General features: G+C 50.1%; 1 protein-coding gene across 3 annotated transcripts in view; it reads right to left on the bottom strand.

Moving 5' to 3' along the window:
• The window catches only part of naa40 (N-alpha-acetyltransferase 40, NatD catalytic subunit), a 38,939-nt gene that overhangs the window by 3,458 nt on the left and 15,114 nt on the right, over nucleotides 1–20,367 (bottom strand). For 2 of the 3 annotated variants that reach the window (XM_085976365.1, XM_085976366.1), the window contains exons 4-6: nucleotides 6,831–6,926; nucleotides 5,472–5,633; nucleotides 411–494 (exon numbers count right to left, since the gene is read on the bottom strand). In XM_085976365.1, the coding sequence (XP_085832491.1) occupies nucleotides 411–494; nucleotides 5,472–5,633; nucleotides 6,831–6,926 (342 nt within the window). The remainder of the gene's footprint in view (nucleotides 1–410; nucleotides 495–5,471; nucleotides 5,634–6,830; nucleotides 6,927–20,367) is intronic. The other variant, XM_085976367.1, reaches the window with a different exon arrangement.

Genomic DNA, 20,367 nt, shown 5'->3' with positions numbered 1-20,367 from the left:
GTTCCGACACTCCGCAAACACAGCCACACGGGATATTCCCACGGGACTCTGCCAGGCCGCTCCCCCGATCCCACCCGCCGCACCCCCTCTGCTCATAAGGGGGAATCCTACTGGGAGAGGGGGGCGTTGCTGCCCGGAAACTGCAGGCCGGCAGAGCTCAGAGCAGGTTGTCCCGCCTCTACACCCAGCCCCCCCCCGCCTCAGACTGGGGAACAGTGTGCGGGGAGAGGAAGGGGGCAATGCATTAACAGAAGGGTCGGAGCTCCACGGTCGAATACCACAGTCTGGGCTCACACATGATGAGGGGGGACTTTGAGTGCAGCACTGGAGGCTGACCAGGGCCTCTAGGGTGGAGCCAGAGAAATGGGGAGACAAATGCACCGCCTCGATAATATCCACAAAGCCTTTACCTGTTTGCTAAAAGCTGCAGAATCTGCATTAAGAATTTGCCCAGCCCTTTCCTCCTCACCCGACTCTCCAGCTGAACCTCATAACTGCAACACAAGACACACTCGTCGGATCATCACTCGCGGTCCCCACACAGAGACATCACTAACTTTACGCCGCGCCCTCAGCCCATTTCCACCGCTTCCCCGGCTCAACTTCCCCCAGTCCCGCAAACCCCATTGGGGGAATTATGTGCAGGTGAGATTCTTATTGAGAGGGGCCAACTTATTAAATATATTCAAGAAGGAGTTAGATATATTTCTTAAGGCAAAAGGGATCAAGGGATATGGGGAGAAGGCAGGGACAGGGTACTGAATTTGGATGATCAGCCATGATCTTGTTAAATGGTGGAGCAGGCTCAAGGGGCCGAATGGCCGACACTGGGGGTGCTCCTGCTGCCCAGGAAGGGGGGAAAAAGAGTGGGAGAGCAATAGTGGTAGGGGATTCTATAGTAAGGGGAACAGATAGGCGTTTCTGTGGCCGTAGACGTGAATCCAGGATGGTTTGTTGCCTCCCTGGTGCCAGGGTCAAGGATGTCACTGAGCGGCTGCAGGGCATTCTGGAGGGGGAGGGTGAACAGCCAATGGTCGTGGTCCACATTGGTACCAACGACATAGGTAAAAAGAGGGATGAGGTCCTGCATCAAGAATTTAGGGAGCTAGGTAACAGATTAAAGAGCAGGACCTCAAAGGTTGTAATCTCTGGATTACTCCCAGTGCCACGTGCTAGTAAGTATAGGAATGGGAGGATAGAGCAGATGAATGCGTGGCTAAAGAGTTGGTGTAGGGGGGAGGGTTTTACTTTCCTGGATCACTGGGCCTGCTTCTGGGAAAGGTGGGACTTGTACAAGTCGGACGGGTTGCACCTGAACCAGAGCGGGACAAATATCCTTGCGGGGAGGTTTGCTAGCACTGTTGGGGGGGGTTTAAACTAACTTGGCAGGGGGATGGGATACAGAGGGGAGCTGAAATAGGGGGGGATGTGCTGCCAATTATAGAGAAAAAAACAAGTCAGCTTGGTAGACAGGGCAAATATATAAGGGCAAGGCTGGATAGCATCTATTTTAATGCAAGGAGTCTTGCAAATAAGGTGGATGAACTGAAGGTGTTGATAAACACATGGGAGTATGATATTGTTGCTATCACGGAGACATGGTTGAGGGAAGGGCAAGACTGGCAGCTCAATATTCCGGGGTACAGAATCTTCAGGCGAGACAGAGGGGGAGGTATAAGAGGAGGGGGTGTCGCAATATTAATTAAGGAGTCAATTACTGCAGTAAGGAGGGATGATATATTAGCAGGGTCCTCTAATGAGGCCATATGGGTGGAGCTTAAAAACAAAAAGGGGGCAAGCACTTTGCTGGGAGTGTACTATAGGCCTCCAAACAGTCAGGGGGAGATAGAGGAACAGATATGTAGGCAAATCTCAGAGAAATGTGCAAATAATAGGGTAATAATAATGGGGGATTTCAACTTCCCCAATATTAACTGGGATAGTCAGAGTGTGAAAGGCTCAGAGGGTGTAGAATTCTTAAAGTGCATCCAGGAGAGCTTTTTGAGCCAGCATGTAGAAAGTCCTACAGGAGAGGGGGCGGTACTGGAACTAATTCTAGGGAATGTGGCCGGCCAAGTGGAAAAAGTGCTAGTAGGTGAGCACTTTGGTGATAGTGACCATAATATGGTAAGATTTAAGGTGGCCATGGAAAAGGACAGGGATGGGCCGGAAATAAAGGTTCCAAATTGGGGGAAGGCCGATTTTAATAGGATAAGGCAGGATCTGGCCAAAATGGACTGGGATCAGCTACTTGTAGGAAAATCCGCATCGGAGCAATGGGAGGCTTTCAGAAGGGAGATTGAGATCATACAATGGCAACATGTTCCCGTAAAGGTCAAGGGTGGTTCCAAAAACCACAGGGAACCTTGGATGTCAGGGGATATACGAGAATGGATTAGGAAAAAAAGGAGGGCTTTTGGTAGATACAAAAGGCTAAAGACGGAGGAAGCCCTAGAGGAGTACAAAAAGTGCAGGGGGATACTTAAAAAAGAAATTAGGAGATCAAGGAGGGGCCATGAAATAACACTGGCGAGCAAAATAAAGGAAAATCCGAAGATGTTTTATAAGTATATTAAGGGTAAGAGGATAACTAGGGAAAAAATAGGGCCCATTAGGGACAAAAGTGGCAATCTGTGTGTGGAGCCGGAAGATGTAGGAGGGGTTCTAAATGAATTTTTTGCATCTGTTTTCACTATGGAGAAGGACGATGTAGACATAGAAATAGGGCGGGGGGACTGTGATATGCTCGAACATATTAACATCGAGAGGGAGGAGGTATTGGCGGTTTTAGCTGGCCTAAAAATGGATAAATCCCCAGGCCCGGATGAAATGTATCCCAGGCTGCTGTGTGAGGCAAAGGAGGAGATTGCGGGGGCTCTAACACATATATTCAGGACCTCTCTGGCCACAGGGGATGTGCCAGAGGACTGGAGAATCGCTAATGTAGTACCATTATTCAAGAAGGGTAGTAGGGAAAAACCGGGGAACTACAGGCCAGTGAGCCTAACATCAGTGGTAGGAAAATTATTGGAAAAAATCCTGAGGGACAAAATTTGTCTCCACTTGGAGAGGCAAGGATTAATCAGGGATAGTCAACATGGCTTTGTCAAGGGAAGATCATGTCTGACTAATTTGATTGAATTTTTTGAGGGGGTGACTAGGTGTGTGGATGAGGGTAACGCAGTGGATGTGGTATACATGGATTTCAGTAAGGCCTTCGATAAAGTCCCGCACAGGAGACTGGTCAAGAAGGTAAGAGCCCATGGAATCCAGGGTGCCTTGGCACATTGGATACAAAACTGGCTTAGTGGCAGAAGGCAGAGGGTGATGGTCGAAGGTTGTTTTTGTGACTGGAAGCCTGTGGCCAGTGGGGTACCACAGGGATCGGTGCTGGGTCCCTTGCTGTTTGTGGTCTACATTAATGACTTGGATATGAATGTAAAGGGTATGATCAGTAAGTTCGCGGATGATACAAAAATTGGTAGGGTGGTAAATAGCGAGGAGGGTAGCCTCAGTCTGCAGGACGATATAGATGGGTTGGTCAGATGGGCGGAACAGTGGCAAATGGAATTTAACCCGGAAAAGTGCGAGGTGATGCACTTTGGGGGGACTAACAAGGCAAAGGAATACACAATGAATGGAAAGACCCTAGGCAAGACGGAGGGTCAGAGGGATCTGGGTGTGCAAGTACACAGATCCCTGAAGGTGGCGGAACAGGTGGATAAGGTGGTAAAAAAGGCATATGGGATACTTGCCTTCATTAGCCGAGGCATTGAATATAAGAGCAAGGAGGTTATGATGGAGCTGTATAAAACACTGGTTAGGCCACAGCTGGAATACTGTGTGCAGTTCTGGTCACCACACTACAGGAAGGATGTGATCGCGTTAGAGAGGGTGCAGAGGAGGTTCACCAGGATGTTACCAGGGCTGGAGCGCTTCAGCTATGAAGAGAGACTGGGCAGATTGGGTTTGTTTTCCTTGGAGCTGAGGAGGCTGAGGGGGGACATGATTGAGGTGTACAAAATTATGAGGGGCATAGATAGGATGGATGCTGAGGAGCTTTTTCCCTTAGTAGAGGGGTCAATAACTAGGGGGCATAGATTCAAGGTAAAGGGCGGGAGGTTTAGAGGGGATTTGAGAAAGAACTTTTTCACCCAGAGGGTGGTTGGAGTCTGGAACTCACTGCCTGAAAGGGTTGTGGAGGCAGAAACCCTCACAACATTTAAGAAGCATTTGGATGTGCACTTGAAATGCCATAGCATACAAGGCTACGGGCCAAATGCTGGAATATGGGATTAGATTAGACAGGGCTTGATGGCCGGCGCGGACACGATGGGCCGAAGGGCCTCTATCCGTGCTGTATTACTCTATGACTCTTGCTCCTATCTTCTATGTTTCTCCGCAAACGACCTCTGATTCAACCTGGCTCCTGATGGGCCCCAAGTCCAGAGTAAAGTCTGGTACAGTGTTTGATGGGACAGTGTAGAGGGAGCTTTACTCTGTATCTAACCCGTGTTGTAACTGCCCTGGGAGTGTTAGATGGGACAGTGTAGAGGGAGCTTTACTCTGTATCTAACCTGTGCTGTACCTGCCCTGGGAGTGTTTGATGGGACAGTGTAGAGGGAGCTTTACTCTGTATCTAACCTGTGCTGTACCTGCCCTGGGAGTGTTTGATGGGACAGTGTAGAGGGAGCTTTACTCTGTATCTAACCCGTGCTGTACCTGCCCTGGGAGTGTTTGATGGGACAGAGGGAGCTTTACTCTGTATCTAACCCGTGCTGTACCTGCCCTGGGAGTGTTTGATGGGACAGTGTAGAAGGAGCTTTACTCTGTATCTAACCCGTGCTGTACCTGCCCTGGGAGTGTTTGATGGGACAGAGGGAGCTTTACTCTGTATCTAACCCGTGCTGTACCTGCCCTGGGAGTGTTTGATGGGACAGTGTAGAGGGAGCTTTACTCTGTATCTAACCCATGCTGTACCTGCCCTGGGAGTGTTTGATGGGACAGTGTAGAGGGTGCTTTACTCTGTATCTAACAGTTATGGGGTGGGAATGGCCAGAGACCCTGCTCCAGATCATTGCCTGGTGATTTCTACTGGGGAACGTGTGTGGGGGCAGGATTGGGGCTCGGCTTTCACGGCCCCTCTCCATGTTGAGCAATCAGTCGACACTCTGCACATGGTGAATGTGCCACGTGGGTGAGTTAGGGAAGGGATGGGGCGGGGGGCGAACCGGGGACGCAACCTTCGCTGTGACGGAAAGCCGAGTCACCTTAAGTCACAGTCAGTCGCGTCGCATCCTTGCCCCAGGCTCCGCGGGCCACCAGCTGTTTTAAGTCAGGGGTTCGTGCATTTGGTGGCCTCACTGCCCGTGCACGGGCCCTCCCCGCCGAGGCGAGCGCAGGATCGGAGCCGCTTCCCTCGGGCGGTCGCCCCTGGCGGGGAACGCAATCATTAAGTAGCGCGAGAATACCAGTACAGTACTTCCTCCCCGCACTCCACGTCGAACCGGAAATGCGAGAAAGCTGCGGGCTCCGCGCTGCCTCCTTCCCGTGCTACCAGGTACCAGGCTCGCTCATCCATCATCTCCTCCTTCTTCTCCCGGTCCTTCCAGCCCCACTCACTCTGCTCGTACCTGAAAGGAGAGAGTGACAGCAATCTGCCAAGCTTTGAGCATTGGGCAGCAACCCCACGCCCCGCAGGATCCCGTCCGGTTACCTGCAACGACCCCCCCCGTCCCCCAACCTCTGCCTTGGATCTCATGAGCAATGCAGGGGCTGGACCAGGCAGGAGGGAGGGAATACCAAGGCATTGCTTCTCCTGACAGCTCAGTTGCCGGGTGGCAGCCTTAGCTCAGTGGGTGGCACTCTCGCCTCCAAGTCAGAAGGTTGTGTTTAAACCCCACGCACATAACTCAGGCCAATGCACCTGAAGCCAGTGCTGAGGGAGCGCCGCACTGTCGGAGGGGCAGTGCTGAGGGAGAGCCGCACTGTCGGAGGGGCAGTACTGAGGGAGCGCCGCACTGTCGGAGGGGCAGTACTGAGGGAGCGCCGCACTGTCGGAGGGGCAGTACTGAGGGAGCGCCGCACTGTCGGAGGGGCAGTACTGAGGGAGCGCCGCACTGTCGGAGGGGCAGTACTGAGGGAGCGCCGCACTGTCGGAGGGGCAGTACTGAGGGAGAGCCGCACTGTCGGAGGGGCAGTACTGAGGGAGCGCCGCACTGTCGGAGGGGCAGTACTGAGAGAGCGCTGCACTGTCGGAGGGGCAGTACTGAGGGACCGCCGCACTGTCGGGGGGTCAGTACTGAGGGAGAGCCGCACTGTCGGAGGGGCAGTACTGAGAGAGCGCCGCACTGTCGGAGGGGCAGTACTGAGGGAGTGCCGCACTGTCGGAGGGGCAGTACTGAGGGAGTGCCGCACTGTCGGGGGTGCCGTCTTTCGGATGAGACATTAAACCGAGGCCCCGTCTGCCCTCTCAGGTGGATGTAAAAGATCCCACGGGCACTGTTGGAAGAGGAGCAGGGGAGTTCTCCCCGGTGTCCTGGCTGATATTAATCCTTCAACCTCCACACAGCGGATTCCAGACCTGGGTCCAAGAACGGGCAATGCAGGAGAGGAAGGGGCCTGGATCGCCGATCAATGGGATTTTAAACACACAACCCCCTCCCCGTAAACACTGGTTGCTGAATTCAATATCCATCCCGTGTAACCCTGACGGTTAGTGCTTAATTACTAAGGGATGGGACTGAATTACCTACAGCTCCTCTGATCTCTCCTCTCTCTAGTCCCTCAGTCAGTGGAAGGGTGCATGCTAGCCCCAGCGGCTCACTCACATGGTCTGCATGTTGGTTTTGGTCAGCTCCACCGCCCAGTCCACAGTACTGGGGTCCAGCTCAGCTATCCGTTTGCACTCGATCAGCATGTTCATTCTGGGTGAGAGAGAGAGAGAGGGAGGGTCAGTCAGTCACACATCACAGCCGACTCCAAAAAAAAAGGCCACAAAATAGTTCTCGTTTCCTCCCCTTCAGCTTTCTCCTCTCCGAAACCCACTGTTGGGATATTGACCCACAGGCAGCAAGCGGCCTGGGGACTATAATTCACGTGCGAACTCAGACAGAGCGCCAGCTATTGAACCATCGCTCCGGCCCGCAACATTGGCACAGGTGCGCTGTGCAGCAGGAATCGTTGTATAAGCAGTCAAGGCCAGGAACGCCTGGCTGAATTACCATTCCTGAGTCCTGAAAGGTTGAGGATATCTGAAGTGCCTCTACTGCCACCACAGTTATCAATGTACAGATATCTCCCTAATAGAGGGGCTGAGACACCAGTCAGTGTACAGATATCTCCGAGAGAGGGGGACTGAGACACCAGTCAGTGTACAGATATCTCCCTGAGAGAGGGACTGAGACACCAGTCAGTGTACAGATATCTCCCTGAGAGAGGGGGACTGAGAGACACCAGTCAGTGTACAGATACCTCCCTGAGAGAGAGGGAGTGAGAGACACCAGTCAGTGTACAGATATCTCCCTGAGGGAGGGGCTGAGAGACACCAGTCAGTGTACAGATATCTCCCTGAGAGAGAGGGAGTGAGAGACACCAGTCAGTGTACAGATATCTCCCTGAGAGAGAGGGAGTGAGAGACACCAGTCAGTGTACAGATATCTCCCTGAGAGAGAGGGACTGAGAGACACCAGTCAGTGTACAGATATCTCCCTGAGAGAGAGGGACTGAGAGACACCAGTCAGTGTACAGATATCTCCCTGAGAGAGACGGACTGAGAGACACCAGTCAGTGTACAGATATCTCCCTGAGGGAGAGGGACTGAGAGACACCAGTCAGTGTACAGATATCTCCCTGAGAGAGAGGGACTGAGAGACACCAGTCAGTGTACAGGTATCTCCCTGAGGGAGGGACTGAGAGACACCAGTCAGTGTACAGATACCTCCCTGAGGGAGGGACTGAGAGACACCAGTCAGTGTACAGATATCTCCCTGAGAGAGAGGGACTGAGAGACACCAGTCAGTGTACAGATATCTCCCTGAGAGAAGGGGACTGAGAGACACCAGTCAGTGTATAGATATCTCCCTGAGGGAGGGGCTGAGAGACACCAGTCAGTGTACAGATATCTCCCTGAGGGAGGGACTGAGAGACACCAGTCAGTGTATACATATCTCCCTGAGGGAGGGGCTGAGAGACACCAGTCAGTGTACAGATATCTCCCTGAGAGAGAGGGACTGAGAGACACCAGTCAGTGTACAGATATCTCCCTGAGAGAGAGGGACTGAGAGGCACCAGTCAGTGTACAGATATCTCCCTGAGAGAGAGGGACTGAGAGACACCAGTCAGTGTATAGATATCTCCCTGAGGGAGGGACTGAGAGACACCAGTCAGTGTACAGATATCTCCCTGAGGGAGGGGCTGAGAGACACCAGTCAGTGTACAGATATCTCCCTGAGAGAGAGGGACTGAGAGACACCAGTCAGTGTACAGATATCTCCCTGAGGGAGGGGCTGAGAGACACCAGTCAGTGTACAGATATCTCCCTGAGAGAGAGGGACTGAGAGACACCAGTCAGTGTACAGATATCTCCCTGAGAGAGAGGGACTGAGAGACACCAGTCAGTGTACAGATATCTCCCTGAGAGAGGGACTGAGAGACACCAGTCAGTGTACAGATATCTCCCTGAGAGAGAGGGACTGAGAGACACCAGTCAGTGTATAGATATCTCCCTGAGGGAGGGGCTGAGAGACACCAGTCAGTGTACAGATATCTCCCTGAGAGAGAGGGACTGAGAGACACCAGTCAGTGTACAGATATCTCCCTGAGAGAGAGGGACTGAGAGACACCAGTCAGTGTACAGATATCTCCCTGAGGGAGGGACTGAGAGACACCAGTCAGTGTACAGATATCTCCCTGAGAGAGAGGGACTGAGAGACACCAGTCAGTGTACAGATATCTCCCTGAGAGAGAGGGACTGAGAGACACCAGTCAGTGTACAGATATCTCCCTGAGAGAGAGGGACTGAGAGACACCAGTCAGTGTACAGATACCTCCCTGAGAGAGAGGGACTGAGAGACACCAGTCAGTGTACAGATATCTCCCTGAGAGAGAGGGACTGAGAGACACCAGTCAGTGTATAGATATCTCCCTGAGGGAGGGGCTGAGAGACACCAGTCAGTGTACAGATATCTCCCTGAGAGAGAGGGACTGAGAGACACCAGTCAGTGTACAGATACCTCCCTGAGAGAGAGGGACTGAGAGACACCAGTCAGTGTACAGATATCTCCCTGAGAGAGAGGGACTGAGAGACACCAGTCAGTGTACAGATATCTCCCTGAGAGAGAGGGACTGAGAGACACCAGTCAGTGTACAGATATCTCCCTGAGAGAGGGACTGAGAGACACCAGTCAGTGTACAGGTATCTCCCTGAGAGAGAGGGACTGAGAGACACCAGTCAGTGTACAGATATCTCCCTGAGAGAGAGGGACTGAGAGACACCAGTCAGTGTACAGATATCTCCCTGAGAGAGGGACTGAGAGACACCAGTCAGTGTACAGATATCTCCCTGAGAGAGGGACTGAGAGACACCAGTCAGTGTACAGGTATCTCCCTGAGAGAGAGGGACTGAGAGACACCAGTCAGTGTACATATATCTCCCTGAGAGAGAGGGACTGAGAGACACCAGTCAGTGTACAGATATCTCCCTGAGAGAGAGGGACTGAGAGACACCAGTCAGTGTAAAGATATCTCCCTGAGAGAGAGGGACTGAGAGACACCAGTCAGTGTACATATATCTCCCTGAGAGAGAGGGACTGAGAGACACCAGTCAGTGTACAGATATCTCCCTGAGAGAGAGGGACTGAGAGACACCAGTCAGTGTACAGATATCTCCCTGAGAGAGGGACTGAGAGACACCAGTCAGTGTACAGATATCTCCCTGAGAGAGAGGGACTGAGAAACACCAGTCAGTGTATAGATATCTCCCTGAGAGAGAGGGACTGAGAGACACCAGTCAGTGTACAGATATCTCCGAGAGAAGGGGACTGAGAGACACCAGTCAGTGTACAGATATCTCCCTGAGGGAGGGACTGAGAGACACCAGTCAGTGTACAGATATCTCCCTGAGAGAGAGGGACTGAGAGACACCAGTCAGTGTACAGATATCTCCCTGAGAGAGAGGGACTGAGAGACACCAGTCAGTGTACAGATATCTCCCTGAGGGAGGGACTGAGAGACACCAGTCAGTGTACAGATATCTCCCTGAGAGAGAGGGACTGAGAGACACCAGTCAGTGTACAGATATCTCCCTGAGGGAGGGACTGAGAGACACCAGTCAGTGTACAGATATCTCCCTGAGAGAGAGGGACTGAGAGACACCAGTCAGTGTACAGATATCTCCCTGAGAGAGGGACTGAGAGACACCAGTCAGTGTACAGATATCTCCCTGAGAGAGAGGGACTGAGAGACACCAGTCAGTGTATAGATATCTCCCTGAGGGAGGGGCTGAGAGACACCAGTCAGTGTACAGATATCTCCCTGAGAGAGAGGGACTGAGAGACACCAGTCAGTGTACAGATATCTCCCTGAGAGAGAGGGACTGAGAGACACCAGTCAGTGTACAGATATCTCCCTGAGGGAGGGACTGAGAGACACCAGTCAGTGTACAGATATCTCCCTGAGAGAGAGGGACTGAGAGACACCAGTCAGTGTACAGATATCTCCCTGAGAGAGAGGGAGTGAGAGACACCAGTCAGTGTACAGATATCTCCCTGAGAGAGAGGGACTGAGAGACACCAGTCAGTGTACAGATATCTCCCTGAGAGAGAGGGAGTGAGAGACACCAGTCAGTGTACAGATATCTCCCTGAGAGAGAGGGACTGAGAGACACCAGTCAGTGTACAGATATCTCCCTGAGAGAGAGGGACTGAGAGACACCAGTCAGTGTACAGATATCTCCCTGAGGGAGGGACTGAGAGACACCAGTCAGTGTACAGATATCTCCCTGAGGGAGGGGCTGAGAGACACCAGTCAGTGTACAGATATCTCCCTGAGGGAGGGACTGAGAGACACCAGTCAGTGTACAGATATCTCCCTGAGAGAGAGGGACTGAGAGACACCAGTCAGTGTACAGATATCTCCCTGAGAGAGAGGGACTGAGAGACACCAGTCAGTGTACAGATATCTCCCTGAGGGAGGGACTGAGAGACACCAGTCAGTGTACAGATATCTCCCTGAGACAGAGGGACTGAGAGACAGTCAGTGTACAGATATCTCCCTGAGGGAGGGACTGAGAGACACCAGTCAGTGTACAGATATCTCCCTGAGAGAGAGGGACCGAGAGACACCAGTCAGTGTACAGATATCTCCCTGAGAGAGGGACTGAGAGACACCAGTCAGTGTACAGATATCTCCCTGAGAGAGGGGACTGAGAGACACCAGTCAGTGTACAGATATCTCCCTGAGGGAGGGACTGAGAGACACCAGTCAGTGTACAGATACCTCCCTGAGAGAGAGGGACTGAGAGACACCAGTCAGTGTACAGATATCTCCCTGAGGGAGGGACTGAGAGACACCAGTCAGTGTACAGATATCTCCCTGAGAGAGGGGACTGAGAGACACCAGTCAGTGTACAGATATCTCCCTGAGAGAGGGGACTGAGAGACACCAGTCAGTGTACAGATATCTCCCTGAGAGAGAGGGACTGAGAGACACCAGTCAGTGTACAGATATCTCCCTGAGAGAGGGGACTGAGAGACACCAGTCAGTGTACAGATATCTCCCTGAGAGAGAGGGACTGAGAGACACCAGTCAGTGTACAGATATCTCCCTGAGAGAGAGGGACTGAGAGACACCAGTCAGTGTACAGATATCTCCCTGAGGGAGGGACTGAGAGACACCAGTCAGTGTACAGATATCTCCCTGAGAGAGAGGGACTGAGAGACACCAGTCAGTGTACAGATATCTCCCTGAGGGAGGGACTGAGAGACACGCGTTGGAAGCAGTTCAGAGAAGGTTTACTAGATTAATACCTGGAATGGGCGGGTTGTCTTATGAGGAAAGGTTGGACAGGCTAGGCTTGTATCCGCTGGAGTTTAGAAGAGTAAGAGGTGACTTGATTGAAACATATAAGATCCTGAGGGGTCTGGACAGGGTGGATGTGGAGAGGATGTTTCCTCTTGTGGGAGAATCTAGAACTAGGGGTCACTGTTTAAAAATAAGGGGTCACCCATTTAAGACAGAGATGAGGAGAAATTCTCTCAGAGGGTGGTGAGTCTTTGGAACTCTCTTCCTCAGAGGGTGGTGGAAGCAGAGTCTTTGAATATTTTTAAGGCAGAGGTAGAGATTCTTGGTAAACAAGGGGGTGAAAGGTTATCGGGGGTAGGTGGGAATGTGGAGTAATCGGATCAGCCATGATGTTACCCCACTATTCAAAAAAGGTGGTAGAGAGAAAACGGGGAATTACAGACATCGCCGGATATCGGTAGTGGGGAAAATACTAGAGTCCATTATAAAAGATGTAATAACAGAGCACCTGGAAAACAGTGACAGGATCGGACAAAGTCAACATGGATTCACAAAAGGTAAATCATGCTCGACTAATCGACTGGAATTTTTTGAGGGTGTAACTGGTAGAATAGATAAGGGAGAACCAGTGGATGTGGTGTATTTGGACTTTCAAAAGGCTTTCGATAAGGTCCCGCATAAGAGATTAGCGTGTAAAGTTAAGGCACATGGGATTGGGGGCAAGGTACTGACTTGGATAGAGAACTGGTTGGCAGACAGGAAGCAAAGAGTTGGAATAAATGGGTCTTTTTCCGAGTGGCAGGCAGTGACTAGTGGGGTACCGCAGGGATCGGTGCTTGGACCCCAGCTATTCACAATATATATAAATGATCTAGACAGGGGAACTAGATGTAATATCTCCAAGTTTGCAGACGACACAAAGCTGGGTGGGCGTGTGTGCTGTGAGGAGGGTGCAGAGAAACTCCAGTATGATTTGGACAGGTTGGGTGATTGGGCAGAAGCATGGCAGATGCAATATAATGTGGATAAATACGAGGTTATCCACTTTGGTGTCAAAAACAGGAAGGCAGATTATTATCTGAACGGCAATAGATTGGGAGAAGGGGAAGTGCAATGAGACCTGGGTGTCCTTGTGCACCAGTCGCTGAAGGTAAGCATGCAGGTGCAGCAGGCGGTTAAGAAGGCAAATGGTATGTTGGCCTTCGTAGCGAGAGGGTTTGAGTACAGGAACAAGGATGTCTTGCTGCAGTTGTACAGGGCCTTGGTGAGACCACATCTTGAGTATTGTGTGCAGTTTTGGTCGCCTTATCTGAGGAAGGATGTTCTTGCCATGGAGGGAGTTCAGCGAAGATTCACCAGACTGATACCTGGGATGGCAGGAATGACATATGAGGAGAAATTGGGTCGATTGGGCTTATACTCGCTGGAGTTTAGAAAAATGAGAGGGGGTCTCATTGAAACTTATAAAATTCTAACAGGACTAGGCAGACTAGATGCAGGGAGGATGTTCCCGATGGTCGGGGAGTCCAGAACCAGGGTCACAGTCTAAGGATAAGGGGTAAGCCATTTAGGACTGAAATGAGGAGGAGTTTCTTCACCCAGAGAGTGGTGAACCTGTGGAATTCGCTACCACAGAAGGCAGTAGAGGCCAATTCATTCAATATATTCAAGAAGGAGTTGGATATATTTCTTAAGGCTAAAGGGATCAAGGGATATGGGGAGAAGGCAGGGACCGGGTACTGAATTTGGATGATCAGCCATGATCTCATTGAATGGCGGAGCAGGCTCGAGGGGCCGAACGGCCTACTCCTGCTCCTATCTTCTATGTTTCTATGATCTTATTGAATGGCAGTGCAGGCTCGAGGGACCGACTCCTGCTCCTAATTCGTATGTTCGTATGACACCAGTCAGTGTACAGATATCTCCCTGAGGGAGGGACTGAGAGACACCAGTCAGTGTACAGATATCTCCCTGAGGGAGAGGGACTGAGAGACACCAGTCAGTGTACAGATATCTCCCTGAGGGAGGGACTGAGAGACACCAGTCAGTGTACAGATATCTCCCTGAGAGAGGGACTGAGAGACACCAGTCAGTGTACAGATATCTCCGAGGGAGGGACTGAGAGACACCAGTCAGTGTACAGATATCTCCCTGAGGGAGGGACTGAGAGACACCAGTCAGTGTACAGATATCTCCCTGAGAGAGGGACTGAGAGACACCAGTCAGTGTACAGATATCTCCCTGAGGGAGGGACTGAGAGACACCAGTCAGTGTACAGATATCTCCCTGAGGGAGAGGGACTGAGAGACACCAGTCAGTGTACAGATATCTCCCTGAGGGAGGGACTGAGAGACACCAGTCAGTGTACAGATATCTCCCTGAGAGAGGGACTGAGAGACACCAGTCAGTGTACAGATATCTCCCTGAGGGAGGGACTGAGAGACACCAGTCAGTGTACAGATATCTCCCTGAGAGAGGGACTGAGAGACACCAGTCAGTGTACAGATATCTCCCTGAGGGAGGGACTGAGAGACACCAGTCAGTGTACAGATATCTCCCTGAGAGAGGGACTGAGAGACACCAGTCAGTGTACAGGTATCTCCTGAGAGAGAGGGACTGAGAGACACCAGTCAGTGTACAGATATCTCCCTGAGGGAGAGGGACTGAGAGACACCAGTCAGTGTACAGATATCTCCCTGAGAGAGAGGGACTGAGAGACACCAGTCAGTGTACAGATATCTCCCTGAGAGAGGGATTGAGAGACACCAGTCAGTGTACAGATATCTCCCTGAGAGAGAGGGGACTGAGAGACACCAGTCAGTGTACAGATATCTCCCTGAGGGAGGGACTGAGAGACACCAGTCAGTGTACAGATATCTCCCTGAGAGAGAGGGACTGAGAGACACCAGTCAGTGTACAGATATCTCCCTGAGAGAGAGGGACTGAGAGACACCAGTCAGTGTACAGATATCTCCCTGAGGGAGGGACTGAGAGACACCAGTCAGTGTACAGATATCTCCCTGAGAGAGGGACTGAGAGACACCAGTCAGTGTACAGATATCTCCCTGAGGGAGAGGGACTGAGAGACACCAGTCAGTGTACAGATATCTCCCTGAGAGAGAGGGACTGAGAGACACCAGTCAGTGTACAGATATCTCCCTGAGAGGGACTGAGAGACACCAGTCAGTGTACAGATATCTCCCTGAGGGAGGGACTGAGAGACACCAGTCAGTGTACAGATACCTCCCTGAGAGAGAGGGACTGAGAGACACCAGTCAGTGTACAGATATCTCCCTGAGAGAGGGACTGAGAGACACCAGTCAGTGTACAGATATCTCCCTGAGGGAGGGACTGAGAGACACCAGTCAGTGTACAGATATCTCCCTGAGAGAGAGGGACTGAGAGACACCAGTCAGTGTATAGATATCTCCCTGAGAGAGGGACTGAGAGACACCAGTCAGTGTACAGATATCTCCCTGAGAGAGAGGGACTGAGAGACACCAGTCAGTATACAGATATCTCCCTGAGAGAGAGGGACTGAGAGACACCAGTCAGTGTACAGATATCTCCCTGAGAGAGAGGGACTGAGAGACACCAGTCAGTGTACAGATATCTCCCTGAGGGAGGGACTGAGAGACACCAGTCAGTGTACAGATATCTCCCTGAGGGAGGGACTGAGTGACACCAGTCAGTGTACAGATATCTCCCTGAGGGAGGGACTGAGAGACACCAGTCAGTGTACAGATATCTCCCTGAGAGAGGGACTGAGAGACACCAGTCAGTGTACAGATATCTCCCTGAGAGAGAGGGACTGAGAGACACCAGTCAGTGTACAGATATCTCCCTGAGGGAGGGACTGAGAGACACCAGTCAGTGTACAGATATCTCCCTGAGAGAGAGGGACTGAGAGACACCAGTCAGTGTACAGATATCTCCCTGAGGGAGGGACTGAGAGACACCAGTCAGTGTACAGATATCTCCCTGAGGGAGGGGCTGAGAGACACCAGTCAGTGTACAGATATCTCCCTGAGGGAGGGACTGAGAGACACCAGTCAGTGTACAGATATCTCCCTGAGGGAGGGACTGAGAGACACCAGTCAGTGTACAGATATCTCCCTGAGAGAGGGACTGAGAACATAAGAAATAGGAGCAGGAGTAGGCCAATCAGCCCCTCGAGCCTGCTCCGCCATTCAATAAGATCATGGCTGATCTGATCCTAACCTCAAATCTACTTTCACTCTCCATCCCACCCGAACCCATGTGATCCCCCGGGAGAGGCGAAAAACCAGATAAAAAAAACCAATGGCCAATTTAGGAGAAAAAATCTGGGAAATTCCTCTCCGACCCATCTAGGCGATCGAAACTCTTCCAGGAGATCACTCTGTCCCTATATTTCCTACAGTACTTACCTTCTGTAAGAGGTGATCTCCACCCCAGCCAGGAACAGGCCCAATTTACTCTTGAAGGACTCCTAGCTGGCAGCCTGTTCCCGAGGTCTCCACTAATCCCTGTGAATAAAACCATCTCCTGAAATCTAACACAGAATTAGAACACAAGAAGTAGGAGCAGGGCCAGGCTACACGGCCCCTGGGCCCACTCCGCCACCCACAGGGCCATGACCGATCCGAACCTAGCCTCATGTCCGATTTCCTGCCCGCTCCCCGTAACCCCTAATTCCCCTTACTTCTAGGAAACTGTCTATTTCTGTTTTAAATTTATTTAATGATGTAGCTTCCATAGCTTTCTGGGGCAGCAAATTCCACAGACCTACCACCCTGAGTGAAGAAGTTTCTCCTCATCTCAGTTTTGAAAGAGCAGCCCCTTATTTTAAGATTATGCCCCCTAGTTCTAGTTTCACCCATCATTGGGAACATCCTCACCGCATTCACCCAATCAAGCCCCTTCACAATCTTATATGTTTCAATAAGATCGCCTCTCATTCTTCTGAACTCCAATGAGTAGAGTCCCAATCTACTCAACCTCTCCTCATATGTCAACCCCCTCATCCCCAGGATTAACCGAGTGAACCTTCTTTGTACTACCTCGAGAGCAAGTATGTCTTTTCTTAAGTATGGACACCAAAACTGTATGCAGTATTCCAGGTGTGGTCTCACCAATACCTTGTACAACTGCAGCAATACCTCCCTGTTTTTATATTCCATCCCCCTAGCAATAAAAGCCAACATTCCATTGGCCTTCTTGATCACCTGCATACTAACTTTTTGTGTTTCATGCACCAGGACCCCCAGATCCCTTTGTACTGCAGTACTTTCCAGTTTCTTGCCATTAAGATAATAACTTGCTGTATGATTTTTCCTGCCAAAGTGCATAACCTCACACTTTCCAGTATTATATTCCATCTGCCAAATCTCTGCCCACTTACTTAGCCTGTCTATGTCCTTTTGCAGGTTTTTTATATCCTCCTTACTCACTACTTTCCCTCCCATCTTTGTATCATCTGAAAACTTTGATATGTTACAGTCGGTCCCCTCCTCCAAATCGTTAATATAGATTGTAAAGAGTTGGGGTCCCAGCACTGGCCCCTGCGGAACACCACTAGTTACTGATTGCCAGCCTGAGAATGAACCATTTATCCCAACTCTCTGCCTTCTGTTAGATAGCCAATCCTCCACCCATGCCAGAATATTACCCCCAATCCCGTGATTTTTTATCTTGAGCAATAATCTTTTATGTGGCACCTTGTCAAATGCCTTTTGGAAGTCTAAATACACTACGTCCACTGGTTCCCCTTTATCCACCTTGTATGTTACGTCCTCAAAGAACTCAAGCAAATTTGTCAAACATGACCTCCCCTTCGTAAAACCATGCTGACTTTGTCCTATTAAATTATGTTTATCCAAATGTCCCGTTACTGTCTCCTTAATAATGGACTCTAAAATGTTACCTACCACAGATGTTAGGCTAACAGGTCTATAGTTTCCAGCCTTCTGCCTACTACCCTTTTTAAATAAGGGTGTTACATTAGCAGTTTTCCAATCTGCCGGGACCTTTGCTGAGTCCAGGGAGTTTTGGAAAATTTTTACCAATGCATCCACAATCCCTACCGCCACTTCCCTCAAGACCCTAGGATGTAAGCCATCAGGTCCAGGGGATTTATCCGCCTTAAGTCCCATTATTTTACCGAGTACCACTTCCTTAGTGATTTTAATCGTATTTAGTTCCTCCCCCCCCAGAACCCCCTGTTTGCCCAGTTTTGGGATATTCTTAGTGTTCTCTACTGTAAAGACTGATACAAAATAATTGTTCAGCGTTTTTGCCATCTCCATGTTTCCCACCATTAATTTCCCGGTCTCATCCTCTAAGGGACCAACATTTACTTTAGCCACCCTTTTTCTTTTTATATAACTGTAGAAACTCTTGCTATCTGTTTTTATATTTTTTGCTAATTTACTTTCATAATCTATCTTCCCTTTCTTAATCAATCTTTTAGTTATTTTTTGCTGTCTTTTAAAGGCTTCCCAATCTTCTATCCTCCCATTAGATTTGGCTACCTTATATGCCCTTGTTTTTAGTCGAATACTATCCTTTATTACTTTACTTAGCCACGGATGGCTGTCTTTTCTTTTACACCCTTTTTTCCTCAGTGGAATATATATTTTTTGAAAGTTGTAAAATAACTCCTTGAATGTACACCACTGATCATGTACCGTCTTACCCTTTAATCTATTTTCCCAGTCCACTCTAATCAATTCCGCTCTCATACCTTCATAGTCTCCTTTATTCAAGCTCAGTACATTTGTTTGAGATCCAACCTTCTCACCCTCTAATTGAATATGGAATTCAACCATGTTATGGTCACTCATTCCAAGGGGATCCTTTACTAGGACATTTTTAATTAATCCTGTCTCGTTACACAGGACCAGATCTAAGGTTGCCTGCCCCCTGGTCGGTTCAGTTACATACTGCTCAAGAAACCCATCCCTAATACACTCAATGAACTCTTCCTCAAGGCTGCCCTGCCCAATTTGATTTGTCCAGTTAATATGAAAGTTAAAATCCCCCATAATTATAGTTGTTCCCTTATTACAAGCCCCAACTATTTCCTGATTAATACTCCATCCAACAGAGTTGCAACTGTTAGGAGGCCTATAGACTACGCCCACCAGTGTTTTTTCCCCTTATTATTCCTTATCTCCACCCAAACTGTTTCATTATCCTGATCCTTTGACCCAATATCATTTCTCTGTATTGCAGTGATTCCTTCCTTTATTAACATAGCCACCCCACCTCCCCTTCCTTCCTGCCTGTCCTTCCTGATTGTTAAATACCCTCGTATGTTTAATTCCCAGTCATGGTCACCCTGCAGCCATGTTTCTGTAATGGCCACAAGATCATCATACCCATATGTAGTTATTCTGCCGTCAACTCGTCCATTTTGTTACGAATGCTATGTGCATTCAGATAAAGAACTTTCAAATATGTTTTGTGACACTTAGTTCCTGCTTTTTCCTCTTTTACTACTTTACCTTTTACTCCATACCTTCTGCCCCTTCCTGACACGCTCTGGTTTTTAATTTCCCCACTGCTACCTAGGTCTATGACCTTCTCTGCTGTCATTTTTATTATTTGCTCTCTAGAAACCTCCCCCCCACTAATTAGTTTAAAGCCCTCTCTACAGCCCTAGTTATATGATTCGCCAGGATTCTAGTCCCAGCACTGGTCAAGTGAAGTCCGTCCCAACGGAACAGCTCTCTCCTGTCCCAGTACAGAGACACCAGTCAGTGTACAGATATCTCCCTGAGGGGGGCACTGAGAGACACCAGTCAGTGTACAGATATCTCCCTGAGGGGGGGGGACTGAGAGACACCAGTCAGTGTACAGATATCTCCCTGAGGGGGGGGACTGAGAGACACCAGTCAGTGTACAGATATCTCCCTGAGGGGGGGGGGGGGGACTGAGAGACACCAGTCAGTGTACAGATATCTCCGAGAGAGAGGGACACCAGTCAGTGTACAGATATCTCCCTGAGGGGGGGACTGAGAGACACCAGTCAGTGTACAGATATCTCCCTGAGAGGGACACCAGTCAGTGTACAGATATCTCCCTGAGAGAGAGAGACTGAGAGATACCAGTCAGTGTAGAGATATCTCCGAGAGAGAGGGGCTGAGAGACACCAGTCAGTGTACAGATATCTCCCTGAGAGAGAGAGGAACTGAGAGACACCAGTCAGTGTACAGATATCTTCCCGAGAGGGACTGAGACGCCAGTCAGTGTACAGATATCTCCGAGAGAGAGGGACACTTGTCAGTGTACAGATATCTCCGTGAGAGAAAGGGACACCAGTCAGTGTACAGATATCTTCCTGGGAGAGAGGGACTGAGAGAC

Source organism: Somniosus microcephalus, unplaced genomic scaffold (assembly GCF_052327205.1).
Source record: "Somniosus microcephalus isolate GS21.2 unplaced genomic scaffold, FLI_Smic_1.0 unresolved_chr2, whole genome shotgun sequence".
Classification (NCBI taxonomy): Eukaryota; Metazoa; Chordata; class Chondrichthyes; order Squaliformes; family Somniosidae; genus Somniosus; species Somniosus microcephalus.
Note: the sequence above shows the minus strand (reverse complement) of the source record. Positions and strands in the feature narration are given on the sequence as shown.